The sequence below is a fragment of the Oenanthe melanoleuca genome, chromosome 2 (genome assembly GCF_029582105.1).
Source record: "Oenanthe melanoleuca isolate GR-GAL-2019-014 chromosome 2, OMel1.0, whole genome shotgun sequence".
NCBI lineage: Eukaryota > Metazoa > Chordata > Aves > Passeriformes > Muscicapidae > Oenanthe > Oenanthe melanoleuca.
In genome coordinates, this window is record NC_079335.1 from 99,996,327 (window position 1) to 100,023,180 (window position 26,854).

The 26,854-nt window shown below is 38.4% G+C and overlaps 2 protein-coding genes across 9 annotated transcripts in view; one reads left to right on the forward strand and one right to left on the reverse strand.

Moving 5' to 3' along the window:
• Window positions 1-7,382, forward strand: part of CUL1 (cullin 1) — a 53,361-nt gene extending 45,979 nt beyond the window's left edge. Inside the window, exons 15-22 of the mRNA XM_056483138.1 lie at window positions 304-380; window positions 1,152-1,283; window positions 2,095-2,187; window positions 3,332-3,379; window positions 3,473-3,555; window positions 4,947-5,052; window positions 5,812-5,925; window positions 6,840-7,382. Coding sequence (XP_056339113.1) covers window positions 304-380; window positions 1,152-1,283; window positions 2,095-2,187; window positions 3,332-3,379; window positions 3,473-3,555; window positions 4,947-5,052; window positions 5,812-5,925; window positions 6,840-6,920 — 734 coding nt within the window. The 3' untranslated portion in view covers window positions 6,921-7,382. The remainder of the gene's footprint in view (window positions 1-303; window positions 381-1,151; window positions 1,284-2,094; window positions 2,188-3,331; window positions 3,380-3,472; window positions 3,556-4,946; window positions 5,053-5,811; window positions 5,926-6,839) is intronic.
• A 2,035-nt stretch (window positions 7,383-9,417) lies between these two features.
• EZH2 (enhancer of zeste 2 polycomb repressive complex 2 subunit) overlaps window positions 9,418-26,854 on the reverse strand; it is a 49,933-nt gene continuing 32,496 nt past the window's right edge. For all 8 annotated transcript variants that reach the window (XM_056483146.1, XM_056483147.1, XM_056483140.1 and 5 more), the window contains exons 9-20: window positions 22,943-23,034; window positions 21,752-21,992; window positions 21,187-21,356; window positions 20,732-20,826; window positions 15,048-15,088; window positions 13,776-13,901; window positions 13,259-13,437; window positions 12,315-12,410; window positions 11,603-11,684; window positions 10,722-10,802; window positions 10,527-10,611; window positions 9,418-9,747 (exon numbers count right to left, since the gene is read on the reverse strand). In XM_056483146.1, the coding sequence (XP_056339121.1) occupies window positions 9,687-9,747; window positions 10,527-10,611; window positions 10,722-10,802; window positions 11,603-11,684; window positions 12,315-12,410; window positions 13,259-13,437; window positions 13,776-13,901; window positions 15,048-15,088; window positions 20,732-20,826; window positions 21,187-21,356; window positions 21,752-21,992; window positions 22,943-23,034 (1,349 nt within the window). In that variant the 3' untranslated portion in view covers window positions 9,418-9,686. The remainder of the gene's footprint in view (window positions 9,748-10,526; window positions 10,612-10,721; window positions 10,803-11,602; window positions 11,685-12,314; window positions 12,411-13,258; window positions 13,438-13,775; window positions 13,902-15,047; window positions 15,089-20,731; window positions 20,827-21,186; window positions 21,357-21,751; window positions 21,993-22,942; window positions 23,035-26,854) is intronic.

Below are 26,854 nucleotides of genomic sequence, written 5' to 3' on the forward strand. Positions count from 1 at the left end.
AAGGTCTGTTCTTACACTTGTATACTGTGGAGTGATGATGAACACTTAAGAATTTTCATGCTTCTCTGTTAAAAGAGAAAGCCATTGTAGGGATAAAAACAGAGTAGTAACTTCTCCAAATTAGATAAGACTGAGTATCTGTAACAGTAAATCTAAAGCTCTCTAACTCTAGTGACATCTCTCATGAAGAGCTTTGGTTATGCTCCAACAAGAATAAAATAGTGTTAGAACTGGGACTGTGTTTGAAGAGGGGGTTAGGAGAAAGTGAGATAATTCAGCTCATCCTCTTCACCTTTATTTCAGTGGATTTCAGCATCCAGGTGCTGAGTTCTGGATCGTGGCCGTTCCAGCAGTCCTGCACATTTGCTCTGCCATCTGAGGTGAGGCACTTGCACTTGGTTCATCTGAACATGGAAGGATTTTGAGAGAAATTTATTTTACAAGGCTGGTGTCTGTTTCTGTTCTGTTGTGTATCAGATAGGACTAAAAGTGTCTCTGGTATTTGCCTATTTGGCCTGAGGATATTTGGAGCAAGATAATTGAGTAAGGTAGTAGGAGGGAGGTGTGTGAAATCCGTGTTTTCATATCTTTCCTGTGAAAACTCCCTGGCTAATGAATCTTTCTTTAAAATATTCAACAGCAACTAAAGCAAATCTTTGTTAGTGCATTTTTCTGGGTATACTTAATTTAAGTAACTTTTTCATACTATTGCTTCAGCTTTGTAAAAATCTTTAGTAATTATAATCATTAATTAGTTTTCTGCTGAGTGCTTATACAGAAAAGAGAAGACATGAATATTTAACATGAGAAATGAGTTTAATGCTGTTATCTGGAGAATGAAGGTGGTTAAAACCACTTTTCTAGCCATTCTTAATGTATCCTAAAAGGAAGAATGAACTTTAAACACCTGTTTACATTTGTACTGTTAACAATACTTTAAAGGGGAAACTTGTAGCAGAGGGAAATTTTTCATCCAGTCTGCTGAATTTGACTATTTTGAGTTTCTGTTTGTGTTATTTAGACAACATAGTGGTTGAGGATGATCAGATTTGATGATCCTCTATTGCTTCCATAACATGTTCTAGTAATAGTAAATTAAAGTAATAATTATTTATTTAATTAATTTATTTACTACTGATGTTTTTATACAGTTAGAGCGGAGCTATCAGAGATTTACTGCATTTTATGCCAGTCGTCACAGTGGAAGAAAATTAACATGGTTGTATCAGCTGTCCAAAGGGGAATTGGTTACCAACTGTTTCAAAAACAGATACACATTACAGGTAAGGACACGTCATGCCAATAGAAACACTTGGTAATGTTTGTATTCAGAAGACTGGATGCAGCCAGTAGAACCTTTATTGTATGTTAAATTACTGTACTGATACTAAAGGTCTGTGATTAAAAGAAAATTGACTTAGGAAATGGAACATATTGCCTGTGGTCAAAACAGGAGTTGAAATGCAGTTTGTGAGACAATCACAACCTCTTTGCTTAGGATCTCATGCTGTGTGTATTTTCCTGTCTGCTTTCTCGCAAAAAGTAGATGGGATGGGGAATTCACAACAGTGAGAAGAAACAAGATAATGTCAGGCTTTGACCTTGTACACTAACCCTGTGGTGATAGACATGGATAAGCCAGTGATAGCTCTTTGGTGTATACATTTAGTTTCATTATTCTTCTGAATTTGGGAGGGTTGTGAGGATGAAATCAGTAGTCTGTGTTGGGTTTAATGAAAATTATATGGGTAAGAGTTGGAGTGACAGAGGAAAACAATTAAAACTATATTAGCAAGTAGAAGGATAATGCTTTGATACCATAATAGAAGATTTGATGAAGTGTCTGAAGCAAGCTAAATGATCCTAATCCTGGGGTTTATGTATTGATAATCCTGGAAGGGGAGTTCTGGTTATAAAAGGAGATTTTTTTTTTTTCTTTACTAGCACCACTTGGGTATTCTCTGTTGTCCAAATATTCCAGTGTATGTGTTTAACTGGTGAATTTCAGACTGTTCAAATTCAGAAAGTGTTTATAAGTTCTCATTTTCTGATTTCCCCCATCTCCCCTCTGTTCTCTGTTTTTGAATCTGTCAGGCATCCACATTCCAGATGGCGATTTTACTGCAGTACAACACAGAAGATGCCTACACCGTGCAGCAGCTGACAGACAGTACTCAAATAAAAATGGTAGTGACTTTGCACATTTTACCACGCTCTTGTGAGCAAGTGTTTTGGTCTTCAGGGCTCTTCCTGCTATCATGAAATTTGGATTACACATACTTGGAGGCAGAATCGGTTTCTGTCCCAGAGGAGACAGATGTGCTCTATTCTTGGTCAATTCCCTTTCCTAGTTTATTTTCCTATAATCTTAACTGCCTGGTCTTCTGTTGAATCTTAGTGCACGTACATTCATGTTCATAACTGGAGTGAATTGTCTATCTTCTGCTGAGCTCTGGTTGGAAGTTTTCGGTCTTTCAATTCATACATTTTAATGTTAAAAGATGACATTCTAGCAAAAACAGCATTTTCCCTAAATGATTGATCTTTGCATCTGTCATTCTTTTATATCTCAAGCTCTCTTACATGAACATTGTAAATCTGCAGTTCATTGGCTAACTTTCTTCTGTGGAAAAGGTTTTCTCCTTTTCTTTCCAAGCAGGCTTTATGGCCCACAATTTGGCATTTATTTGACCTTTAGCAGTAGGATTGAAGTCTGCTCTGACTTCTGGAAAGTTAGGTATTCCTAATCAGGAGTATTTACTTCTAGAAATGTGTGTCTAGAAAGTTATTGTTGCAAACACAGAAGTCTTAGGGGGTTGCCATTTATTACAGACTGTGGTAAAATAGCAGCAGGCCTGCACAAAATATTGCCAGTAGCCTTCTGAGTGACCAGCCAGCAACAGCAACCAGAATGGATCCCTGTTGAAACAAAAAGATGTTAATCAGAAAGCAGAGAGTGCTTGCTTTCTGAAGTTCAAGCTTTCCATGGTATATATATTTGCATGGTTTGGGAAAAACTATTTCTTAGCTATAAATCTGCTTGCATATAGTTCCTAAAGCAGCAACTGGAAAGATCGCTTGTTTGGAATTAGTATTTCTTGAGAATTTTGTGTTATTTGACCAACCACAAGTGAAGTATGTCATAGCACCCAAAAAGAACATTGTTTTATTTCTGTGAACTATGTTTTTACTGCTTTTTTTTTTTTACCCCCTCATTTTGCAGTGTTCTGCACTCATTAGTTGGTGTAAACTTATGCATTCTTGTTCAGGTTTTTATGTTAGACAAAGATGCTGTCTCTCTGTGCTGATAATATTTTCTATAATTTTGTAGGATATCTTGGCACAAGTTCTGCAGATACTGTTGAAATCAAAACTTCTTGTAAGTACTCTTGCTTTCTTATGATCTGCTTAGCATACAGTGAAATATGTTAAAGACTATTTATATATTTAATTGTTTGTTTATTTCTTGCAGGTTTTGGAAGATGAAAATGCCAATGTTGATGAAGTGGAGTTAAAACCGGATACTTTAATAAAACTGTATCTTGGTTACAAAAAGTAAGCAGCATACAACTGGGTGAAACCTAATATACTTGGGATGAAAGCTTCAGGGTTCAAGTTCCAATTCAAATGTAGATCTAATGTGTAGGGAGAGGGCTGGCAAGTGGTGGGAGATGGGTATGACTTCAGCTCCATGACTGACTGTCATAGTCTGTCAAGGCCTGACATATTTTCATGTCCTTTTTGTTCCTTGATTCTTGTCTAATTCTTGAGTAATTGACTCATGTGCTGCCGTTTCACCAAGATGCATTACTTGCATGCAGTCAGCAAAATCCATTATATTTTATAAGGTTGCAGTAGTGTTCAGTGACCAGCAAAAGTCAAAGGCATAAATGTTCATCCTCTACTGCTAACACAAGATTAGGCTTGTTATATAACCACAAAGGATACAGTGATTTGAAGACTTAATAAACACAATTTTCAGTAGGTTTTATTACTTACTTTAAACAGTTGTGTATTTCAAGCTGTTTACAGCACTGTGGTACTTTCTATCATGCTTACCAGAGCATAGATACAAACATGCATAAATTCAGCAAGGAGTTCAGTACTTCCTGAAGATAAGATCTCAGGTGAAAGAAACATTTTAAAACCGTTTATTGTACCTCACCCTTTATCTGCTTTCTATCCCCCTTTACCAATAATTAAAGGTTTGAGAATTCATGGTCTGTTGCATTAATGCAGTTATGGAAACAGCACAGTGTTGCTGCATTTTGCAGCTGCTGGTTCCCAATTTATGATGGAGAACACTGTGATAAATAAATAACAGATCCTTTCCTCGGTGCAGCTAACAGGCTGAGCAGAGCCCTGTGCTCCCTGGTGCTCTGATGCTGAGTTTGCTTCCCACTTGTGACACAGGACCTTGTCTTGAGAGTGGCCATGTGTGGTAGTGGGCTCACCTCAGCACAGCAATCAGTGCCAAGGGAGTATGTGAAAGGCAGAGCTCAGTTCTACAGAACAGATTTCTCCACATTATGGTCAGAATCCAGTCTTTAAATCAAATAGGTGATTCTGTTTCCAGGGGCGTGCTTTGTCCCCTTCACTGACTCCAAGCTTCTTACTACACACAGAAATGTTTTGAATACAGTGTAATTGTAAAATGCTAGTTAGACCTCACAGATCATTCGGATGGATTCAGTGAAATACACAAACACCTACCAGAAAGGTATTTTGTTTCTTTGGTTGGTTGGTTGTGGACATTCTTTATTTTTATTTGAATTTTTTGAAACTTGAATAGGAGTGTCTGAAGTTTTCAGAAGCACCAAAGTCCTTTACTTTTGTAAAGTAATTATGGCTTTTATTTTAGAGTTGGGTTTTGTTTGGAGTTTTTTCTGTATTTCTTTGGTTTTAAAACAGTCTAATTGTTCATGAACTTCTACTTTTCTTTACAGCAAAAAATTAAGGGTAAACATCAATGTGCCAATGAAGACTGAACAAAAGCAGGAGCAAGAAACTACACACAAAAATATAGAGGAAGATAGGAAACTACTGATTCAGGTGAGTTATATTGCAGACTGCTGTCATGAACTCAATCACAGTTTTGTAATCAATTAATGAAGCTTACTGTAGGGTTTTCCTAATTTTATTAGAAGACAACATGCCATTGCAGTGCACTACGTTAGAGTTCAAAAATGTGTTTAAAATGTTCTTAAAGGTGATTTGAGTCTGCAGTAGAAACTGGAGGAGGGCACTTCTACAGACAGGATGTGTTCTTCGCATTGGTTCTAACCTGATACTGATGAGTGTTTGCGTTCCTTGGACACATGTGTTCACCAGACCTTGTCCTGGGTGAAAAGTGAATTATAAAAAAACAGTAATACCCAGGTAGTATGAAATTAACAGTGGTTTTATATCAGTTCATTTGGAATCCACTTGAGAGGCAGGGGAAGGAAATATAGATGGACCACTAAGACAGTGTCACAGTAAGGTTAAATACATAAAGAAGGCTTTTTGCTACACAACTAGTTTTGTATGGCTCTTGTTACCAGTTGATGCTATTATTTTTATGACTGACTGACTGTAAGCACAGCTATAAATATCTGTGTCTCAAAACCACTTTTGATGACTGTGTGCTGTGGAGACTTGAAGTCTGCATGAGTAGCTGACATTCATGGGCAAGCTTCTTCCTGTCTGATGCTCGAGTTGGTTGTGGTGGTGCTTCTGCATGGGCAGCCATGATCTAGGGCAGTTAAATGGCTTTACACAGAGAGACAAGTACTTTGCTCCTAAACACACCTTCCCAACTTCACTGTGCAGGCTGCTATTGTGAGAATCATGAAAATGAGGAAGGTTCTAAAACACCAGCAATTGCTTGGAGAAGTGCTAACACAGCTGTCCTCAAGGTTCAAGCCACGAGTTCCTGTAATTAAGGTATGTGAGACCCACATCTCTGAACCTGGATTCCAGGAGGTGAGGAGGACAAAACACATGCTTCTGAATTAAAAAGGAAAGCTAAGGAGATGTGATGGGCAAGGATAGATTTTTGAGTTGCAAGTAGGAAATATTTTAAGCAGAACTACTGCATTTCTCTTAGGGTAACATCCATGTTTCGCGTTGTTGGCAGTGGTGATAAAATAGTAGCTGGATTGCATCTTCTCACGTCAGCGTGAGCTTACCACAGCCCTTGATATAGGCTTACCTTTTGTTCCTGCTCTCCCAGTTGTGGGACAAGTCAGCCTTGGGATTGGCTTGATAAAAAAGTTTCCTGCTTTCCTTTACAGTAAAAATGTTGGGATGGGGAGCATTGTATTTCAATATTTACTCATAATTATATTGATTATAATAATTATTCATTTATGTATATTAATATATTCATCAGTTTGTTTAAGTGAGCTCACCAGCAGTTTTTACATCAACAACCAAGGGGTAGGTGAGGCAAAGGACAAGCAGTGAGAGCAGTTGCATAAACTGGTGCTGGGCAGTGATACAGGCAGCTCCTCACTGCTGCTGTCTTTTGTGACCTTACATAAGCTCTCTGCATCTTGGTGTAATTCTTTATTTGCTGTCTTACTATGAAGTTGCTCAGCTATGATGATCTCCCAGTCACACCCCTGGAATGGCATCCAGTAAGTGTAATTCAGTTTAGTGGATTATCAAAGCCTTCTGCTTGGCTGGATGTGGTCAGAAAGAGAAGAGTGAACTGCTGTGGTTTGTGTCCTTTACCTTCTTCTGTCCTCTGCTTGGCAAGGAACTCCTCAGGGTTCAAAATCTAAGTTTGGAGCAACCCCAGAGAGGGCATTTATGCCTGTGTCGCACTGCTTACCTCTATTCTGTTCCTTCCACAGAAATGCATTGACATCCTTATTGAGAAGGAGTACTTGGAACGTGTAGATGGTGAGAAGGACACCTACAGTTACTTGGCTTAGCATTTTTATTAGCAATTACCTGACTGTGTGACACTCGGCAAGTAGGTATGTGATGGAAAGAATGAAAGTGACAGAACTTCATAGCAGCCACCCTGCTGCCATTTGGACCTCCCTTTTTAATGACTGAGGCCAGGACTCCATCAGCCAGTCTCAGATTTACATCAGAACTGCTCAGGATTGATACATTTCAAGTATGTAAATATGGACACCAATGCCATTTAACCTAATTTAAGAACAGAAAGGAATCAGACCCTTCTCGTTTAAGGGTTGCATGCTACTGCATTTAAATCAATACATTGGCTATATGATAAACAGCTGCCATCACAGGCAGCACTTATACATGTTGGCAGCACTTGGAGAGCGAGTCTGAATGGACCCATGTGTAATCTGCTATGAAAAACCATTTGTATAGTGTGTTTCATTTTTTAATGTGTGATAAATAATAAAACAAAATTTAAAAGATTTCTGTACAAGTTGCATTTGGTTTTATTGTTTAAGTTTCATGACTTATCTTTCTAAATGTAAATAAAAGGTATAATGGTTATGAAAGCTATTAGAAATTCATTTTGCTTTTCCTTCCCATTTTCTAGTGCTTTAAGAACATTTTGTTCTCTGAAGATATTGTCATCTATCATTATCTGTGCATGTTATTTCTTTTTGAAGAGGAATATTGTGCGCTTTGAAAATAAAAGAAATTTGTGATGATTTCACAAGATATGCAGAACAGAAAATACTCTGAATATATATGGCAATGCTTGGTCATCTGAAATTGGAGCTGGTTTTAATATTGCTCACTGTGCTATAATGTCCATCACACTTGCATAAATGCTGCCTAGAATAAGGGAGGATTAGACTCCCCATTTCTTTGACTGGAGCAGAAAATTGAGTGTGTTCCTGAAGAACAATTCCCATTAAATTAAACTTGTGATGGGAATTAAAATACCTCCAAGTCTTACTACACATACCTTGATTGACCAGGCCTAACTCCATTTTCTCATAACATTTTATGGAATGAGTATTGGCTTTCCACATGCTACAAGCAAAATGCTGTCATCCTCACAGGTCTCATTTTTGGTAATCTATATATTTTCTAATCTTGATCATGAAAAGTACTTAAGTCCTGTAGCCATTTTACCCTTAATGGAAACTGTGATTTGTTCAGTGTTTCTTCTTGCATGAAAGGAGCCAGGTTTTGTGTTGCTAATGTTTCTCTCGATGGAAACTAATGGTTACAGTTGAACTCTGGGTTTAAAAAAAATACTGTGGAGCCATAATAGATGTGATCCAAACTGATTTGGAAAAAGGAGGAGGGGTGTCATCTGCACTTGAGATTTTGTGTGCTTGCTATTTCTGTCCTGAAGGACTGCCATTAGGGGCAATTAGAAGCATCTTGCTGCTCAGTTTTGAAGTTGCTTTTGGAAACTTAGAAGAGTGGAGCTGGTGATGCCTTTTAAGTTTTTTATCTTTTTCTAATATGCCATTTTGTTTTTTGTAAGCCCTTCTTGCAGAAAGTTCAGGGCTAACCAGCAGGATGTATGTGCTGTGATGACAAAGATGCAGCCTGAATTTCTTTCTTAGTTGGAAGGCCAGAAATCATCTGCTCTTAGGTGCCTTTCAAAGCCCTGGGCTGGTTAAAGCAGTGCTTTGTGTACTGTGCATCCAGCTTCAGACCAGGAGCTGTGCTCTACCCGAGGAGGGAGAAAATATAAGGTTTTTACTTCTGGACTGTTCTTTTCCTCATGAACTTCAGGTTCTTACTTGGGTCACCACCAAGGCTGAGGGCATGTGGGGGCTGCCTGCTGTACATAGTGTAGAAGCAGGAAGAGCTGAACTCCACCCCAGGCTTGGAGTCCACTCAGTGCAGCAGGTAAATGGTCACCATGGACAGGACTTCATGGGTTTAGTTTGGCAATAATGCCATCCTGTGCCTGCCCTCCCACTCCAGCTGATTTGACCAGAGCATTGTGTTCTACTTTGAAAGAAGCTGTTGAGTTCACAATCTACTAGCACATAAGAAATAAATGTGGTAGCCCTGTACAGACATCTAGCTGCAATCTAAATGATTCTGGATGAAAACTATAAATTTCTCTTCTGCATCTCTTAATTTTTTTTAATATGTGTAATTACTGTTGTATTCATCATTCAGTGTGGTGCTTCAGAAAAGCCAGTGAGGGCACCTTGTACCACAGCTTTGTCTTGAAAGTAGTGTTTGTCACAGGAATCACAGCTATTCTGGCAATTGTAGGAGTTTCTGGGCTGCAGCCATTGCTCCAGAGAACATAGAAGTTGCAAGACCACACCTGCCTCAGGCACTGCACTACCACAATCACCTGACTGACATCTACACTGTTTGCGTCTTCATGCTGATCTTAAATGTGACCCAAAGTAACAGTAATGGAGAGAAGTATGGAGCTGCCTTTGGACAGAAGTTACAGTTTAAATTCACGTTGCTTTCTCAAGGGGCTGAGACAAAATTCCAACTCAATTCCAGTAAAAATGAAGAAGTTCAAGTATCCTTTATTCAAGGTTGAAAAATGTACCACACCACATTATTGCAAAAGTTCATAGGTACAAAACACTTTGCAGCTGGTGAGAAGGCAATAAAAAGTTGGTTTTTTAAAAATTTGTTACTATAAATTACTGTTACAGTACTTTGCAAATACAGAATTTCAAATTGCATCATTTTTATTTTTCTAAAATTGCCCACAGTACTAGAAATTCCTGAAGATAAGGCAGCTGTTTGTTTAAAAGAAGAGGTAGCTGGTGTCAAGGGATTTCCATTTCTCTTTCAATGCCCACATACTTAAGGGCATCAGCTTGGCTATATCTGAAATTTGAAAAAAAAAAAGCAAAATCACAAAAACGACAGTATGATGAAAGTATCATCAGCTTCATTGTTCTGACAGAATGGCACCACAGCCTGGAATACTCTCGTACTTAAGATTTCCTATCGTTTCCTCACCAGCTGGGTGTGGGTTTATTCCTTGGATGAATTTGCAGGTTCATAACACTGCTGACCCACTCAAGAAACTACTTTCAGAGGTGTTTGATCAAGAGGACACAAATCACTACAATTCCATACTTTTTCACATTGAATCTCACGGTCCTGAAATTCATTTTCAGTACTGAAAAGCAACTGCATTTCTCAAGGTTGACCTACACAGTATTCCTACACAGTATTGCCACTGGATAGCTTACTCTTTCAAGTAAGTCAAGTGAAATGATTGTAGAGGAAAGTAAGGACACGTTCTTAGAAAGCACTTGTCTGTAGTAATTCTGAAATTTCATTCTCTGAAATTCTTGCCCCTTTTTGAATGATGGGGGAGTTAACTTGTACTGGTACCTAGAGAAGCCATTCAGAGAAAGTCTGTCCCCATTTGTCACTATTTTGCTCTATATGACCTGTTGTTCCAAGTTTGCAGGCTCTTAACCAGCTGCTTTGCTCAAATCAGTCTTGTTGTGGCATGTGGCATAACAAAACCAGTGTGGGGAATGCTGCTTCTCAGCTACTGCAACATTAGGTTGCAGGGACCAGGCAGACACAGCAATTAACTCTGAGCTGTGGAGATAGTGAAAGCTAATCCCATCTGAAATCCATCTACCCACCTGTAGTCAAAGAAGAGTTCTTCACCAGTCTGAATGGCTCTTTTAGCAAATATTCCTATTCTGTGATCACCGTTAACCATCATAACTGTTTTAAAAGAAATTAGGTATGTTAGTACAAATACTGATAAAATGCATGCTAAAGAAATACCTCAGTATTTCATACATTGCTGAAAAGCAAATAAGTGTGAAACTTACCTTTTGCATAGCAGTTGGGATTTACTGAATGGTTTGCAAATCTAATTTTGTTGCCCTTGCGTGTTGCATCAACCACAAAATCTGCAGGGGGCAGAAGAAACAAAACCCACATATGATTTTTTGAGTTTAATACCTAGTGTGCTTGGATCTTAGCAGCTGGAGAACATAACTGCTCAGCTTCCCCCATGGAAGAGCTGGCTCTCCACCCTACAACAGCTGAATTCTCCTGTTCCACATTGTGCTTTTCCTTTACCTCCTGCCATAGTGGCACTGCCTTAGCTTTTCATTGAAGCTTCTCTACCTTTATTCCACAAGGACAAGCTCCATAAATATGCTAAGTCATCACTGACATAAAGTAGCAGGTTTTTTTCCTCATTTCAACTGTTTTCTAGTATTTTGATGCTTTACACAGTGCAGTCTGTATTTTTGTCTTCTATGGCAGCAGCCACATACCACATACCTGTGGCTTTCCCCCCCACCCCCAACACACAATTACTGTCATAAATTACTGTTTTTTAATTCAGTAAAAGTGCTTCAGACAACACCTGGCAAGCCTTTTACATTCTTTAGTCTACTTCATGTCTGCACATAATTTTACTACTACTACTACTACTGCACATAATTTTTACTATTTACTACTACTCTTCTTGTACAGTTGTTTGTGCAATAGGGTTCATTGCTACATCTAGCTGACTAGTATTTAGAGAAAAAAATCCCAAAGACTAGCTATCAACAGGATAAACCCACACACTGATAGGGAAAGATGTGTGGAAGAAAATTCTCACTGTTGCCTCCTGTCTGCAGAAGAACAGGGCTGAACGAAATTCTGAGCATGAATACTTTACTTACGCTGCCAAGGGTTGCAACTAATGGATACATACCATTATTCAAGTTAAACAGAAAGCTGCACATGTATTTGTCATACACTTTTCCTCTTCTGTCTGCCTCATCCTGAGAAATAATCTGAAAGAAACATTACTTGTAAAAGAGAAGCACTTCTCTGTTGTGTAACCATAGTAGCTTAATGTCAAACCCCCTTCCCCCCACAACCTTCTGAAAGACAGGGGGAGTTTTTTATTCTCTGGGATTCAAAGTATTCCCAAACAAAGTGTTGTTTTCAGCAAGCATTCTGCACTTACCAAACATCCATGCTTTGCCCTTAGCATAAATAAACTCTTTCAGAGCAGAAGAAAAGCAAGAATTGCTTCTCCTCTCAAAATCAGGACTGCATACCTGACTCAGGGTTTTATTGCTACAGAATATAGCTTAGTGAAAGCTCCTACTGACTTTCAGTACTATACCAAATGATTTGCCACCAAATTCCAAGCATGTCTGAACTGAAATTCCATCTAAGATAAAAATTACATTCTAGCCTCTCCTCTCCAGCAAGAACCTGTTTCAAAATTTTTTTGACATTTCAATTATGTAGCTCCTGGTGTCTGAGCCTGTGACAGCAGTTACTGCCTGTGGTACTTAGCCACATGGCTCTGTCTGAATGTGATACCAGGTTATAGACAGTGGTATCCCATGGTCAGTCCATGTCAATGCATAACTTAATCAATTAAGCTCATATCCAGTGTTGTCCATCCTTACCTCACCACAGTATTCAGAGATGAATTCATTCTTTTGTACAGGATCTTTGATAAAAATTCCCCAGCCTGCCACATCTGAAGGTGCCAATAGTAAGTGCTGTGGAATAGAAAAACCAAAAAGTTTAGATATGCCTGGCTTAGATTTGAGTCCAGATTTTTTCCATTTTGTTTTGTATCACTTAGTTGTATCACTTAGTGAAATGTATATGCTGGGACTCCAGGAGATCAGACAAATCCAGTCTTCTAATGATCAAACACACACTAAAATTACAGGTTGTGGATCAGAAGATGTATGTAAAAGAAAAATGACCAAGTACTTAAAAACTACTAAAAATTTTAGTTTAACCACCCCAAGACACCATGAAATGAGGGGGAGACTTCAGCCTCAAAAGATCTGCAGGCAGGAGCCTACTGCTGATCAGCTCAGTAATCAACTATTTTGTGAGAAGACGTTCCTGAGTAGAAATAAACTTGGGCTTCTTGATTGATTAATTGATGTATTTGCCAGAACTGAATGTGCTTTCAAGACCTAGTAGACTGTATACAAGTTTATGCCTTAGAATCAACAATTGAAGAAAGAAATGGCTTCTAGACTCTGGGATAAACTTCCTTATGCTGATCTGGGGAAAGACTGCTGAGGTATCACTTTAAAGCAGCAGCCTATTTGCAATGAAGAAACAAAGCCTGAATGGGGAAAAGGAGATATTCTGCTACAGTGTTGCAGAAAAAACACTAATTGGTACATGACAAAATGTAGATAGAGCTTAACAGCAGCACATGAGCAAGCTAACAAGTGACAACTCCCTTCCTTTATGTTTGGTTTGGGTTTTTTTTGTTTTCTTTGCCTTCAAGCTGTCAAACAGGAAAAGAAATTCCTTTCTCTGTCTTGAAAATACACCTCAAAACCCAGGCAACAGACATGCAGTTGTATAACTCTGGACGTACTTTTTTGGATCCTCTCTGAATGCTGCAGTTCTTGCAAGAAACATTTTTGCTGTCCCAGTGGTCAGCTGCTCCACAAGTCAGGCAGAGGTCAGGATCACACTCACGGACAGCCAGGTAACAGGGGCACTGCTTGGTGTTGCATTGTGCTTTGCAACGACACCCAGGAAAACGATTTTGGCCTATAATGGAATGTGCGGAAAAGAAAAAGAGCAAGTATTAAAAGATACTGTGTAAAATTAAGACTAAAGATTATAGCATATCAGAATATTGGTAACACAGCCATTGATCTCTGCATAGGACACTCCAGTAATGCAAATGCTTTCCTTCCCTGATTTGAATTACTCTTCCTCAGTTTTAGGTCTGAAGACTGCTTCTGACTCCATGCAATAGCCAATTACAAGGGCCAAATTAAACTGAACATGCTCTTACTGTTTGACACAAGACAGACTGGTAGTACAGAGCTCAATGGTGAGACAGAGAGAGAAATTTGTAGATAACTTTTAAATGTTTTACTTACATTCTGAGCTGCACTGACAAAACTTCTCACAGAAGTTTTGAGCAATTACACATGGGCATGAGCTATCACAAGGCTGACGTGGGTGATCACATGGCTGATAGTTGTAAACATGATTCGATGACCCATCTGAATAAAAATAGCAACATTTTGTAAAGTTGAAAGTTGCAAATAAAAAATATACAGTTCCCCTTACTCTAAGGTAGAAATTCCCTTTTAATCATTTAACTAAGAAAGCCCAAACATGAACAAAAAACCCAAACCCACAACGAGTGGGGTTAAAAACCCAAAAGACACAAAACCAGAACTGTAACATTAGTGAGCTGTTTTACACCATTACCTGCCTTCCTAGTGCACCTCATTCTGCTATTGCTCAGCTGCTTTTAGTGTTCAGAGCTGAAAACTGTTTATGTGGAAACTGAGAAACTAAACTAAAATGGTATAATTTCCTGTCTGAACATGTTTTGCAATAGCACTGATATTATTCAACAGAGTAAATTTGCTTAAATGCCCTAAGCAATTTTTAATGTGGAACAACAGACAACTTTCAAACAGTAACACTGGCAATCTAATCCCTTTATTATTATTATTATTATTATACCACTGTGCTTTCCCAAGTCAATTTTCCAGTATAGGCAATGCTGAAGTCTTCTAGAAAAGAAAGGGACTACCAGGGACAAGTCTTTACCTATAGAGTGGCTAGGAGAATTTGGTGCTATATAAATTATATTTGCTATTAATACTCCTGAGTTTTTTTTGTTTGCATGAATTTGTAAATTTGTAAAAATGGCAATCAGCAACAAAAAAGGAGACAAACTGATCAATTATTTATGTTGCTAGAAGTCCCAACCATTCTAAAGAACTTTTCAGAGAACTATTTCTAAATTAAGCTGGCTTACCAAAAAAAAAAAAAAAAAAAAAAAAACACCACTTTTTACTGCAGCTCCTATCCTTAATACCATTTTACCTGTGCTTCAATGAGGCCATTCTGGAAAGACTGTAAAGTCAGCCTCCTTTCCTTTTTACAGAATTATACAGAGCTCTTCCAGTTATTTAAACCAAAGAGTACCTTTTGTCCCTACAGTATGTGTAGAAAGAGTTTATGTTTTTAATTTTCATTCTCCTAAAATTTCTAGGTCCCCATGGAACATATATAATGGCCTAACATTAAAAAAAATAAACAACCAGACCCCCCCCCACAAACAACCAAAACCAAAAAAAGCAATAGTAGAATCTTAAAAGTTTAGGACATAAATTGAATGGAAAGATGCTAACCCTTTTTCAGCTGTATCTTTCTGCAATGAGCAGCCCACAACCTGCAAAAACACAAAACAAACAAGAAGGTTGACAGGAACTCCTCCTGCAGTGGGCTGGGAAAGGCAGCTGCATCTTTCACCCACATTTGACTTAAGATGGGAAAGTTTCTGGAGACATGAACACCTGCTAATTGCACACAAGTCAGAGGGGCTGCAGCAGAACCACCCAGTCCCAGTCTCTTGGGCTTGATAAGATCAGAACTCTGCAGGCTGCTCCCCCCACTCCCCACACCATTCCTCTAGTCCCAAGACTGTACAGATGAGCAGTCCCCACCCAGCCTAGAGATGCCTAAATTCAGATGGCCTTGAAGGAAACCCTGCCAAGATCAGGCTGCTGGAACTGCTTCTGGCAGGCAGGAGCAGCAGCAAAGGAAGAATATGAAGTTGCAGATCTGGAGGGTCATCCCTGAATAGGGGGTAGAAATGGGGCAGCTGTTTGCTTCACAGGACTTGACCCCAGCACTACTCCAGCTGTCACCTACAAACCACAGCCAGGCCCTACCTACCCTTCACCTAAGAAGCTCCAAGTACTTGACAGGAGACACTGTCTGCCTGGCACAGCCTCCGTGATGGAAGCTCAGTATTCCTTCTGGCTGGACACTTCTCCCCAGTTGTCCTGGCTGGTGGTGCTGCACTGAGCCTTTCCCCTTCTGCTTCAAAGTCTACACTCCTTTTTTTATGTCCTTACAGTTTTCCTTCAGTGTCCCCTTTCTCAGGTAGCGAAGCCAAGTGCACGCTTTGCCAGAAGTGATGTTTTTGTTGTGTGGTGGATTTTATTGTTTGTGTTTGTTGCTTTGCAGTGTTTTGGGTTTTTTTAAGAATAGCACGCTTTTGGTTAGCATAACATAACTCACTATACTTGAAAGTTCTTGCAAGTTACATTTATCCCTTTATTTTGTAACCATTTCAGATTGCATGTCATTGGCCAGGAAATGTCAGCTATTCCATAAACAGTGTGTCAGATACAATCAAGCAAAAAACACCTGTCTGGACCTTTAGTAACAAAAGGAAATCCAGACTTTGAATTTCAGTAGCCTTAAAGGAGAAATCAGTTGTTTATTTTCTTCAATTCTATGCATTTTAGTTACCACTTGTATTTCAGTGAACACACAACAAAAAAAATTAGATTAAGGATTTTCAAAGTTTATACTTCTTGGGCTTCCTTAGTATATCATGTAACAACATAAAGACAATATGGGAGAAGCCTCATTTCTTGGCCAAATAATACATTGCTAGCTGCATTGAGCAACCTCACTTTCTCTGCAGATTTACTGTGCTGCCCAAAACACTCATGAACACAGGTACTAAAAGTTCCCAGCACAGAACACCTACAAAAGCTATTCTACCTTTCAGTGAGTGCAACACTCCTCAGAAGTTTGCACTCTGAAAAAAAATCTCCCACTGTAACTACTTAAATAGGACTTTTTAGCTGCTACTTCTTTCATAAAAGCATAGCGGCTTTTACTTCAACCAAATGGTGCGCAGTGCCCTCCAACAGCTCCAGCTAAATAAGCTTCTCTATAAAACTGCCATTCTAAAGCATTACTATGTGATTTAATGCAACCAACTTTCTTACAAGCACTGAAGGAGCCCATAAGTTAGAAACCCACAAAGGCAGATTTGTCCAAGTAACTATGGCTGAGGGAAGGAAGCCCAGCATCACAGAGTACTGTAATAAATAGATGACATTCCTATTAAGAGTGATTCACTCTAGAAGAAAAGGCTACCAACATATTTATGAATTATGAGACATTGACTCTGCAAGAAGACACTTCCCACATACTTGAAAGGAGTGCAATTTTGACTTAAATTACTCTAATGCACACCATACTACTTTCTTTCTTGTCTACCTGATACTTGGAAAATGTAACATACCATATTTTTGAACAAGTCTTTCACAGAAACTTGTCTGTCACTCCAAAATAATAAGAACCTACTAGCACAGCAAACCCTTGAAAGCATTCTGTGGCCAAAGTTCTTAAAATACTCTTTCATTAGCAATTAGCAGCTTTAATTTTTCTCTTAAGGTAAGCACTACTATCCTAGTACTTGAAATGTACACAAATGTGCATACACATCAACAAAGCATTAATAGTAACAAGTCAAAGCAGAAAGAAAGCTACATGTGGCAGTCACAATGGGAAAGGCATCCATCTGCTCTGTCCCTCTTCTGGAAAGACAGGTGTCACAGGAGGGAGACTGCAGACACACAACGGCAGCACGAACTGTGGGCAGTGACACAGGACAACAGGAAGCAGGCTGACAAAGCTGACCAGCTCAACAGGAGTTTTGACTGGCACAATGCAATAATACATTCATTGCCTTGTAACTTCCAAAGACTGCCACAAAGCCCTGCAAGTTGCTGTGCAAGTTAGTGCACAAAGCTGGAGCCTGAGCAAGCACCATGCTAAGGCACGGTATCATTTTCATATCTGCCCTGTATAAATCTGCCATCTCAAATAGAAACAAAAAGCAGGACCTGGTCCCATGCAGCAGGAAGCAAAGGCTAGGAAAAGACAAAGTTGAGAAAGCACTCACAACTTGAAGCTTCATTTAAAAAAGCCAACTGGAAACTCTGTGGCAGGTTCCAAGTAAGCCAGTGGATTTGCACATCTGGTTAATGACATCTGTAGGAGAGCCAGCTTAGAGAACAAGTGTTTCCAGAAGCATGATGACAGAAGCTGTCAAAGACATTGTTCTTCTCTCCTAACAACCTACTAGACCTTGCCAGTGGTTTTAGGCAGCAGCAGTGTCAGCTAACCCAGCACTACAAGCACTCTTTGGAATAAGCTGCTTCAGCATTTCTTGCTTTGCACAGAGATACTCTGCTATCAGAAAGAGCACCAAAAATTCAAAATACATGCCAATTATGTCAAATATGTAGTTGAGTCTTTGCAGTGTTAGATTTTCTGGCATTACTCAAAGACTTCAGTCCCCCGGATCTTTTTATCCACAGCCTCCCCACCACTGCAAGACTCAGCCTTCCAACCAAGTAGCACATAAGAATATTCATGCCAACGCCTCAGCTGCACCTTTTGCCTGATAACAGTGAGACTAAATCCCTACAAAAAGGCAGCCTGAACTCCTGGCAGAACTACATAAGCTATTCAAACACATGCAGTGAACATCAGTTCAGCAGAAGGTAAGTAAGAGGAGGAAAATGAGAAAATGGAGAAAAAAAATTCAAATAAAATTACTAAGTGGCCTCTGAATAGAGGATGAGGGAGAAGAGGAAGATCAAAGTAATAAAGAAGCAGCTTTACATGGCCTTAAAATCAGTACCAAAATAAAGGAAGGAGTGTTGATTAGTTTACAGCAAGTTCAACTCGGCTCCCAGCAATGGAAGAAAAACAGATACATGAAAGAATGAACAGTACTGAAGCACACTCTCCCTCCAGCATACACCCATGCTTTTTAGAATTACTTTTTCCAGGTTTTTTACTGGCTTCTATGCAGAGTACTCATGTTTCATCAAGGCAGAGTTTTCTCAAAAATAACAGGTCAATCTGATACATAGGCCAGGCTCTGATACTTACTAGCTCTCCAAAAAGCAACTATATTAGAAGTCTTCTTCTCCCACTGATCAGCCTTATTATTATTTTAACAAAAATGACACAGGGAGGAGGGAGACAAGACATTTCGTTATCCAAGAGGGGTGCATTCTTGCCAGCTCAGTATGCCCATTTGACACCAAGATGACATGGGAAATAGGCAAAGTCTTGCAAGAAAAGACTGCTTATTTCCCATGCTCTCAGATCAGTTATAAGAGGCCAGCAAAAGCAGTCTTTTGCTGCTGCTTTTGCTCAAAGTCACATGCACACGTGGAAAACATGCAGACAGGTAAGAGTCCTGGGAAAGGGAAAAGGGAAAAGCCTTCCTAGCTCTAGGACTGGATTTACTTCAATAGTGAGTAAACGTAACTAAAAGAAAGGTAAGAAACAGAGAAAGATTTCTGGATGATTGTCCCAATTGCTTGTTGTGGGACATCTTCAGAGTGCTCCGGTTACAGCAAGACTCAGGCAGGCTAAACTGCTTTCCTTTTTCAAAAGAATACTGCCATAGAAGAATGGAGACAGCTCAATTGCCACATATTCTGGGAAATGAAATTCGTAAAATTATCTCCTTCCTTCAATGAGAACTTCAAGAATTAAAGGCCATTTCAAAACTAAATTGCTACCATTAAAGTTTTTATATTGGCAAGTAATAAAAAAAGAAAACAAAGTCACAAAACCTCATGCAATGGAGTGTGCTTTCATTTACTTGGGGGAAAAACTCTTAAAACTAAAAAAAGTCTGAGAACTCCTTCAAAACAATGTCAGCCTGGTAATGATACAATCCATTTCAGCTGCAAACATGTTTGAGCCTTTTAGCTGCTCTTTTTAAGTGGATGTAGTAGCACCATTTTTACAGCAACCTGTGTGAATCTGAAAGCAAGCTAATTCTCAGCTGCATATCCCAAACTTGCACCATGGCTAATAACCTAAATTTAAACAGCCAAACCCACCAAATGCCCAACCACTTGAAAACTGTGCCAAGAGCATTAAAATCAACAGCTTTTGCTGAGAACAAAATCTTTTGCAGATGCTCACACAATCTTTACCAGCTCACGTTGCCTGCCTCTATACTAAAAAGCAGAAATATTCTATTCCACGTCAACAGGATCTTTGAACCAGTTCAGGAATTTCACTAGGCCTGGAAATAATAAGTAGACAAGCTAAGACAGAAGCAAGAAGAATTGATGGGAGTAGAACTGGAAGGACAAACTTGAGGGAAAATAAGGAAAGTTAAAGGAAAAATAGGAAATTATATGGGATAAAAAGTGTACTCATTGCTTGATAAAGAAGTGTTTCTGCTAATTTTTAGTTAGCTTTTTATTTCCTATGTTCTTATCTCGCAGAATATAAAAAAATCAATGCAGAGCTGCATTTTCCAAGCCTCAGAATTCTCAAAGAAAATTGCATTTCACTGACACACAGTAGCCACCAAGCTTTGCAATTTCAACAGAAATTGTGTCAAATGATCTTTGTAGCTCCAGAAAAGCTTAATTCTGTTCTTCATTGTAGCTTCACTTCAAATAACAATTTGCTAACCTGGTTCTTTAGTTGTTATTCTAGGTGCTAATGAAACTAGGGCGCTACAAAGGAATAGTCTCTCTGAAAGAAAAAGAAGGCAATCCTACTAGCTTGCTGTCTGAAGCTTGCTAGAATATACTTCATCATTAAAAAAAAAGTTTTAATTTTAAAATACCATATAATCATTACTCAGTCCTATTGAAACATTTCTAAATTTAATGTTTATTGCTGTAAAAAATCATTATACCACACTATCTTGAATGCAGCAAAAAGCTGCACAGGTGATTTCTAATCTAAACAAGAGTTTTGGCTACTTGCATCAATACACCTACAAGAACTTGGCTGTTAAAGAGCTTAAAAAGAAAGGAAAAGGAAAGAGAAGAGGAAGGTTATACTTGCCAATGCAGTAAGACTTTTGTCTGAAACTAAAACACCCTTTTGTTATTGCTGCAAATTTTGGTTTTGGAAGCAAAAGAAGAGCTGCACAACTTTTCCTCCAAAACACTTTCTGTTCTGATCCCCTGTATCTCCAATTTACTGTTATGCTAAGGGTATTTAGTAACAGATTTACCTGTGTTTCCTTTTCTTCTTTCTGGGAGGAGTATCAACATCTTCAGCAGGGACTGGTGCAATAATACTAGATTCCTTTACTCTAAACTCATACACCTAACAAGAGATACCATAACACATCCACGATAAATCTCTCACTAGTACAAAGTTGCTCATATTCCAAGTTAGTATGATTTCCTCCAACCAACAACTTACAGATAACATCCAGTCATAGTCACTTTTCAATACATTTAAAGTTGATTATTTTTGTCATTTAAGAACTGATACTCTAATTTAAACTTCCTGTAAATTTAATTTAAAAACAGTTTAAAACTAACTTTTAGGTATTTGTGGTATGAATTATGGACCATAGCATTCTTGGGAAAACCAAGAAAATACATTAAATTTTTCCTTTTAGTAATCAATACTTTAGCTTTAAAAGTAAATCACCATGACACTTAGAAAGTAGCTTCTTACCTGTCTGCACGTTTTGGTCCCAATCAGTCTGGCAATTGCACAGAAGTTGTCATAGTAGGTGCCAATAAGAACTCTAAACATTGAAGCTTCTGCACCACTCCATTCCACATTCTCTGGAGGCTCAATGTTTGGCTTCATCTTTATTGGTGTTTGACACCTAGAATTTGCTTCTGTAATAAATAATCAAGAGTAAGGCTACATTACAAAATTTACATTGCCCTTCACAATGTCAAATCATTAACTGCAGTTAAAAAATATCCCAGGCTTTTTGTTGTTGTTTCCTAAGTGCCAGAAAAAAAAAAGCACTTTTCACATTCCTCTTAGAGAAGCTAACAGTAGCAACTCAAATTACATGACCTACACATAAACTGTGACAATAAGGACATTCTCTTACTGTTTGATTAAATTAATATTATTATTTTCTGTCTTTTCACTCAGTTCCATACATTCCAAACACATATTTTCTAGAATTGCATGGCTCGACTTGTTTTGGCTTTTTGTTGGTTTAGTTTCATCCTCTCAAGCGCTGCAGCTCATTGAATGAAGCAGCACTGACCAGCCTTACCAGAGGAACTGGATGTTTCATCTTTCTTTTCCTCCTCCTCCTTGTCGTTGTTTTCCCCGCCGGTTTCGGCGCCAGCCTCGCGGTCGCTGTCCGTGTCCTTGGACTCCAGGACGTTTATGGTGGGCGTGCTGGGCCTACTGGTGTTGTTGGGGAGCCGGCCCCTGCGGCGGCCGCCGGGGCGCTTCGGCGGGGTCTTTATCCGCTCCGCCGTCAGGGCTGCGGCAAACTCCTTGGCGCCTTCCTGGACACAAAACATCACCATTTACAGCTAAACAATCCAGAAGCGTTTTCACTTGTGATCAGCGCTTATCGGGAGAACACCTTCTACTTGCACACTGAGTAACTTCCCATTGTTCTACAAAATGCACCAAAAGTCCAGTTAAAGGCACTCCAACCATGAACACAAATAGTTTTAATGCTACCATGAAAAAAAATCTACACTTACAAAGTACTTATGTCAGTATTTTGATTCACCTTTCACTTTGGCTGCCAACTGAAAAATAATACAGTAGTAAATTTCTATTTTCCCAGATGATAGAAAGAAACTATAATTTCCCACAGAAAACACCCATAAAAATACAAGAACTCTTCTTGTACATGGCACTTAAACAACATGTGTTCTGCATTTTTTAAAATGCAAGCAGTGGCAATTTATTTTCAAGTGGAAAGAGGTATGACATAGTGTAGCAAGTATTCAGATAGGAAAATTGCATAGTTACTCATACTAAAAAATTAAGGGAAATTATGAAAGAGATTTGAAATTTTATTACTAAAAATTTCACTTTATTAATTTCCATTCTATTGCTTCTTAAGAGCACAAGTCCCATACGGAACCAGCCTTTGGCAAACTAAAAAAACCTTAGTAATTTTTAGTTGTCATATAATTTACAAGACAGTGAAGTTTGCAGTTCCTTCACTAGATTGGATAGAATAGCAGCAACAACATTATTAGGGGAGAGTAATATTTCTTCCCTACAAATATCTCAGGCTACATCTACAAGTATTCCTACTTAAGATGATTGGAGGTTAAATTTTTTTTCTCTTGCAGCAGCTGAAAGTAACATATTTGACTGCAAATGACCCACAAGCAGATGCATAATCCTAGATCCAGCATGTAGTTACATTAAATATCCCACTAGACTGCATCCAGCACTATCACTCCATGAATTGTGACATATGAAATTATCTTACCAAATGTTGATAACAGTGAGGTCCACAAGGCTTATTATCTAATGCTGTTTCTGTATTCTTTCGTTTATAAGTATTGGGAGTTGCATGGAATGCTGTTGAATCAAAACATCGTATTTTAAGTTTTCATATAAAAATACATTAAATATGTAACCTCAAACTGTATGCAAAACACAAGGTTACCAAGACTTTACTAAAACCAGAATAAAAATACTAACATATGGAAAAAAAACCCACCATAAACATAAAACAAACCCCACGTAGCGACATATGCCTTACCACTTAAATACACAGAGACAGCACACAGGTAAATTTCACATATCATGGAATGGTTTGGGCTGGAAGGGACCTTAAAAATCATCCAACCTCTCTCTGTCATCGGCAGGGACACATTCCACTAGACCAGGCTGATTAAACCCATCTAGCCTAGCCTCGAAAACTGCCAGAGATGAGGCAGCCACAGCTTCTCTGGGCAACCAATTTCAGTTGTATCACTTCCCTCACAGTGAAAAATGTTTTCCTTATATCCAATGTAAACCTACCCTCTACCAGTATAAAGACATTATGCACATTTACATCAGCAAAGACAATCATCACATTTGTTTCAAATATCAAGGAAGATTTTGTGTATCACCCTTTGCAACAAAAGAATAGACTTTGTTGTCATGTTAAACAGAATTGCACAGGGCTTCTCCTGTTAGTGATCATGTCTTCAATGTGTAAGATTCAGTTGTTAAATTTCTATCTTGTCAAAAAATCTGACCCCATGCATACTTTGGAAAGGTAATAGGACCCACTTTACATTTTTATCAGTGAGAAGGACATTTATAAATAAGCATTTTTGCTCTATTAGTTTATCAGCACTCTGGCTAGGCTGACAGGATATAAGAATTCATTTCCTATATCCCAGCTGCAGGGTAAAAATAAGTTAGCGTTGTACAGTCACTCTGGGTAAGTGAGCCAAGTCTGAAGAGAAGTGTCTGGTCCTGTATCTGACAGACTCTGTATAGCTCTGTAAAAGCTGCAGATCAGTGACTCAGAAAGGAGCAGAACTGGATATGTTACACATGCAACATGAACACCTTGATAATAGGAGGGCAGAGTTTCCCAGCAACTCTCTTTGCCAGATCCAGCTCTCCTCTTAGGCAATCCCTGTCTCCCAGCAGGGTGTTTTCAAGGAGACTGATTTTTCACAGTTTTGCTGGAAGTCTTGGGAACTCCTCTGTATCCCTTACAGAGCTTTTCTGAAGCGTGGAAAACCTGCCACTAGCCTCTAACCCAAACTCATTCATTCATGCTTCCACATTATCTTAGGAGCCTTTTGAGATACCATCTTAGTTTTCTGCAACTGTGGTTTTAAAAACAGCTCATCTGTGCTCAAGGAAAAATTACTTTGTTTTTAATAGAGAGAGAGATAGACAGATATCAATAAATACTTTTCCCCTCTAAATGTGTTAACAGTGGCATACAGAACTGCAAGGAACAAAAATGAAGAATGGACTGAAATTTAAAATAAGAAGAGACTACTCAGTGCTAGCTGTCTGCTTGCTAATGCTCCATGAAGGCCCAGAAAAGAGGCTCAACTTAAAATGTGCAATTTCCAAGCTATGCAGAAATACTTATGCTGCAGTCTCAGCACATCTGCACTTGGGCAACTGTAACTTACAGTGAAGGTTATAAAAATTCAGTGAATAAAAAGTGCTAAATGTTCAAAATTAAAGAAGAAATCCCTCCCCTCTTACCCAGATTAATCTAAAAGGGCTGTTCCACACCAACACCTCAGAAATCTTCATTAAGCCATTTCCTATTAATCCTATTTCCAGATCATGCTCAAGGCTTCTCTCCCTATGTCCACTATGCTTTAAAGACTCAATTTTTAAATGTAGTTCCTTCCCTGTTAAAGCATGTGGGCAGAGCCCACATCTTTCCAGACAAGGCTTTTAAAAGCAAATTTCATTTCAGTGGTCTGCTTTGCAGTATAGCTCTGCAAACACTTGTTATAGCACCAGTGGAGAGGGTGACCAGTTCATCTTAGAACTATCACTTGATGTTTTCTTCCTATAAAGAATAAATTCCATAACATTGTGCCTATATTGATGATAGCACCTCCCAGGAAAGCAATGAACTCTTCCAAGGCTTTCTCAAAATGGTATAAACAGTTTAAAAGTAACACTAAGTAAACATCACACCTCTTTCTCCAGACAAATATATTTTATAAATCTGGAAATACAAAAAAGCATCTAATTTGCTATATATTGGCATATAGATATGTAAAAATTATTTACAAGCAAGTAGAGGAATGTAATTTATGCATATTGTTGCCATTAGTGTTCTTTCTTCCCCAGATTCCAGTTAAAAGCTTCCATTGCTACACCACTTTTTCATGTTTCAGATATCCTTCATGTGTTCATATATTCTGCAGGCAAAATATGTTACACTTTGTACAATAACAAAGAAAAACAAAGCCAAGTTATTCCACCTTTCTCAGTCATTTAAGAAACAATAAAATGATGGGAGCCCTTTACCCAAAAGTGGTGGGGGGGGAAGGAACTCCCATGTTTTTCAACACTACATCTTTAAATTTGCTGCACAGTATACCATTTCATTCAGGGCTTTTTTCCACTTAACTGTTTTACCTTCTCTTCATACCACAAGGGAAAAAAAAATTTCAGCAATGCAAAAGAACAGTAAAACATTTGCAAGCCATGATTTATACCAGACTGCTGCAATGTACAGAAATCAAAGCTATTCTTTTTACATGTCACTTGCACATGCAATCATTTGTCTCACAAATTCATTTGTGCAAAGCCCTAAAATGAGTATTTTTTTTAAACTGTTTTCCTTCAGAAAATGAAGAAATGCTTAACTTGTAATATAATGAAACAAACCAACCTTTGTTAGTTTTAAATCTGTAAGACCTCAAAAATAGGCTACACCTGGTACTTAAAATTAGAATCGTATCTTGTGTTCAACTACTTAGAAAACATCCAATATGGTACAGTAAAGACAACTACAGTCAAAATCTACCACCTCTATTGTGAGGGGGTTTTTTTTGGCAGCCTTATTATAAAGAAAGCACCCAAGATAAGAATAAAACTCTTTGTATAGCTGTATTACGAAATTTTAAAATATCAGTAGTAATCTTTTTTAAAAAAAAAAAAATCACCAAAAACTGTACAATTTCCTAAAGACCTAAAGTCTGTATTTCTTTGATGATTTCCTTAAGAGAAATCATTCTAAAATGGCGTCACTGAGCATGTTTTCTGTCTCTGAGATTTATTATCTCTCATCCCCAATGGGCTCAACTCTCATTTTCAATAATGTGAAAGTACACAGGCAACAGTTTAGCCTGAAATGTACATTTGCTTCACAGTCAAGCTATTTGGGAAATTCTCCCTACCTGATATTTTTCCTTCTTCTAAATTCTTTGTTAGTCCAGACATTTAGGCATAATTCCTTGCTGTCAGCAAATGAAGTCGGTACACAAGTTTTTTCAGTTATGTCATCACCTGCACATAAAGGGATTGCCAGGTCGTCAAGGGGACTTGACACGTTAAAAATCTAATTTTCCTATATTCAACTCAAATGTTCTAGAACAAAGATCGGAAACTCTACAAAATAAGGCTAATCTTAACAAAAATGTAATCTGAGAGGGAAAAATAAAAAAAAGAAAAACCAGACCTAATAGGATTCCTGTATTTTTTTAATTCTCTATACCTTCTCAAGAGATTTATGCCCTTCAAAATACAAATCTGATCACTGTAGCCCACCACATAACCAAAGTAATTCATCAAAAATGTCATCTGAAGAAGTGAGGACATCATCCCACAGCACTTAGCAAGTGCACGAAACAGAATATAGAGGCAACTGTAGAAATGTAATAGAAGTTAAATTGTTAAACTGTTGCAGAAACAC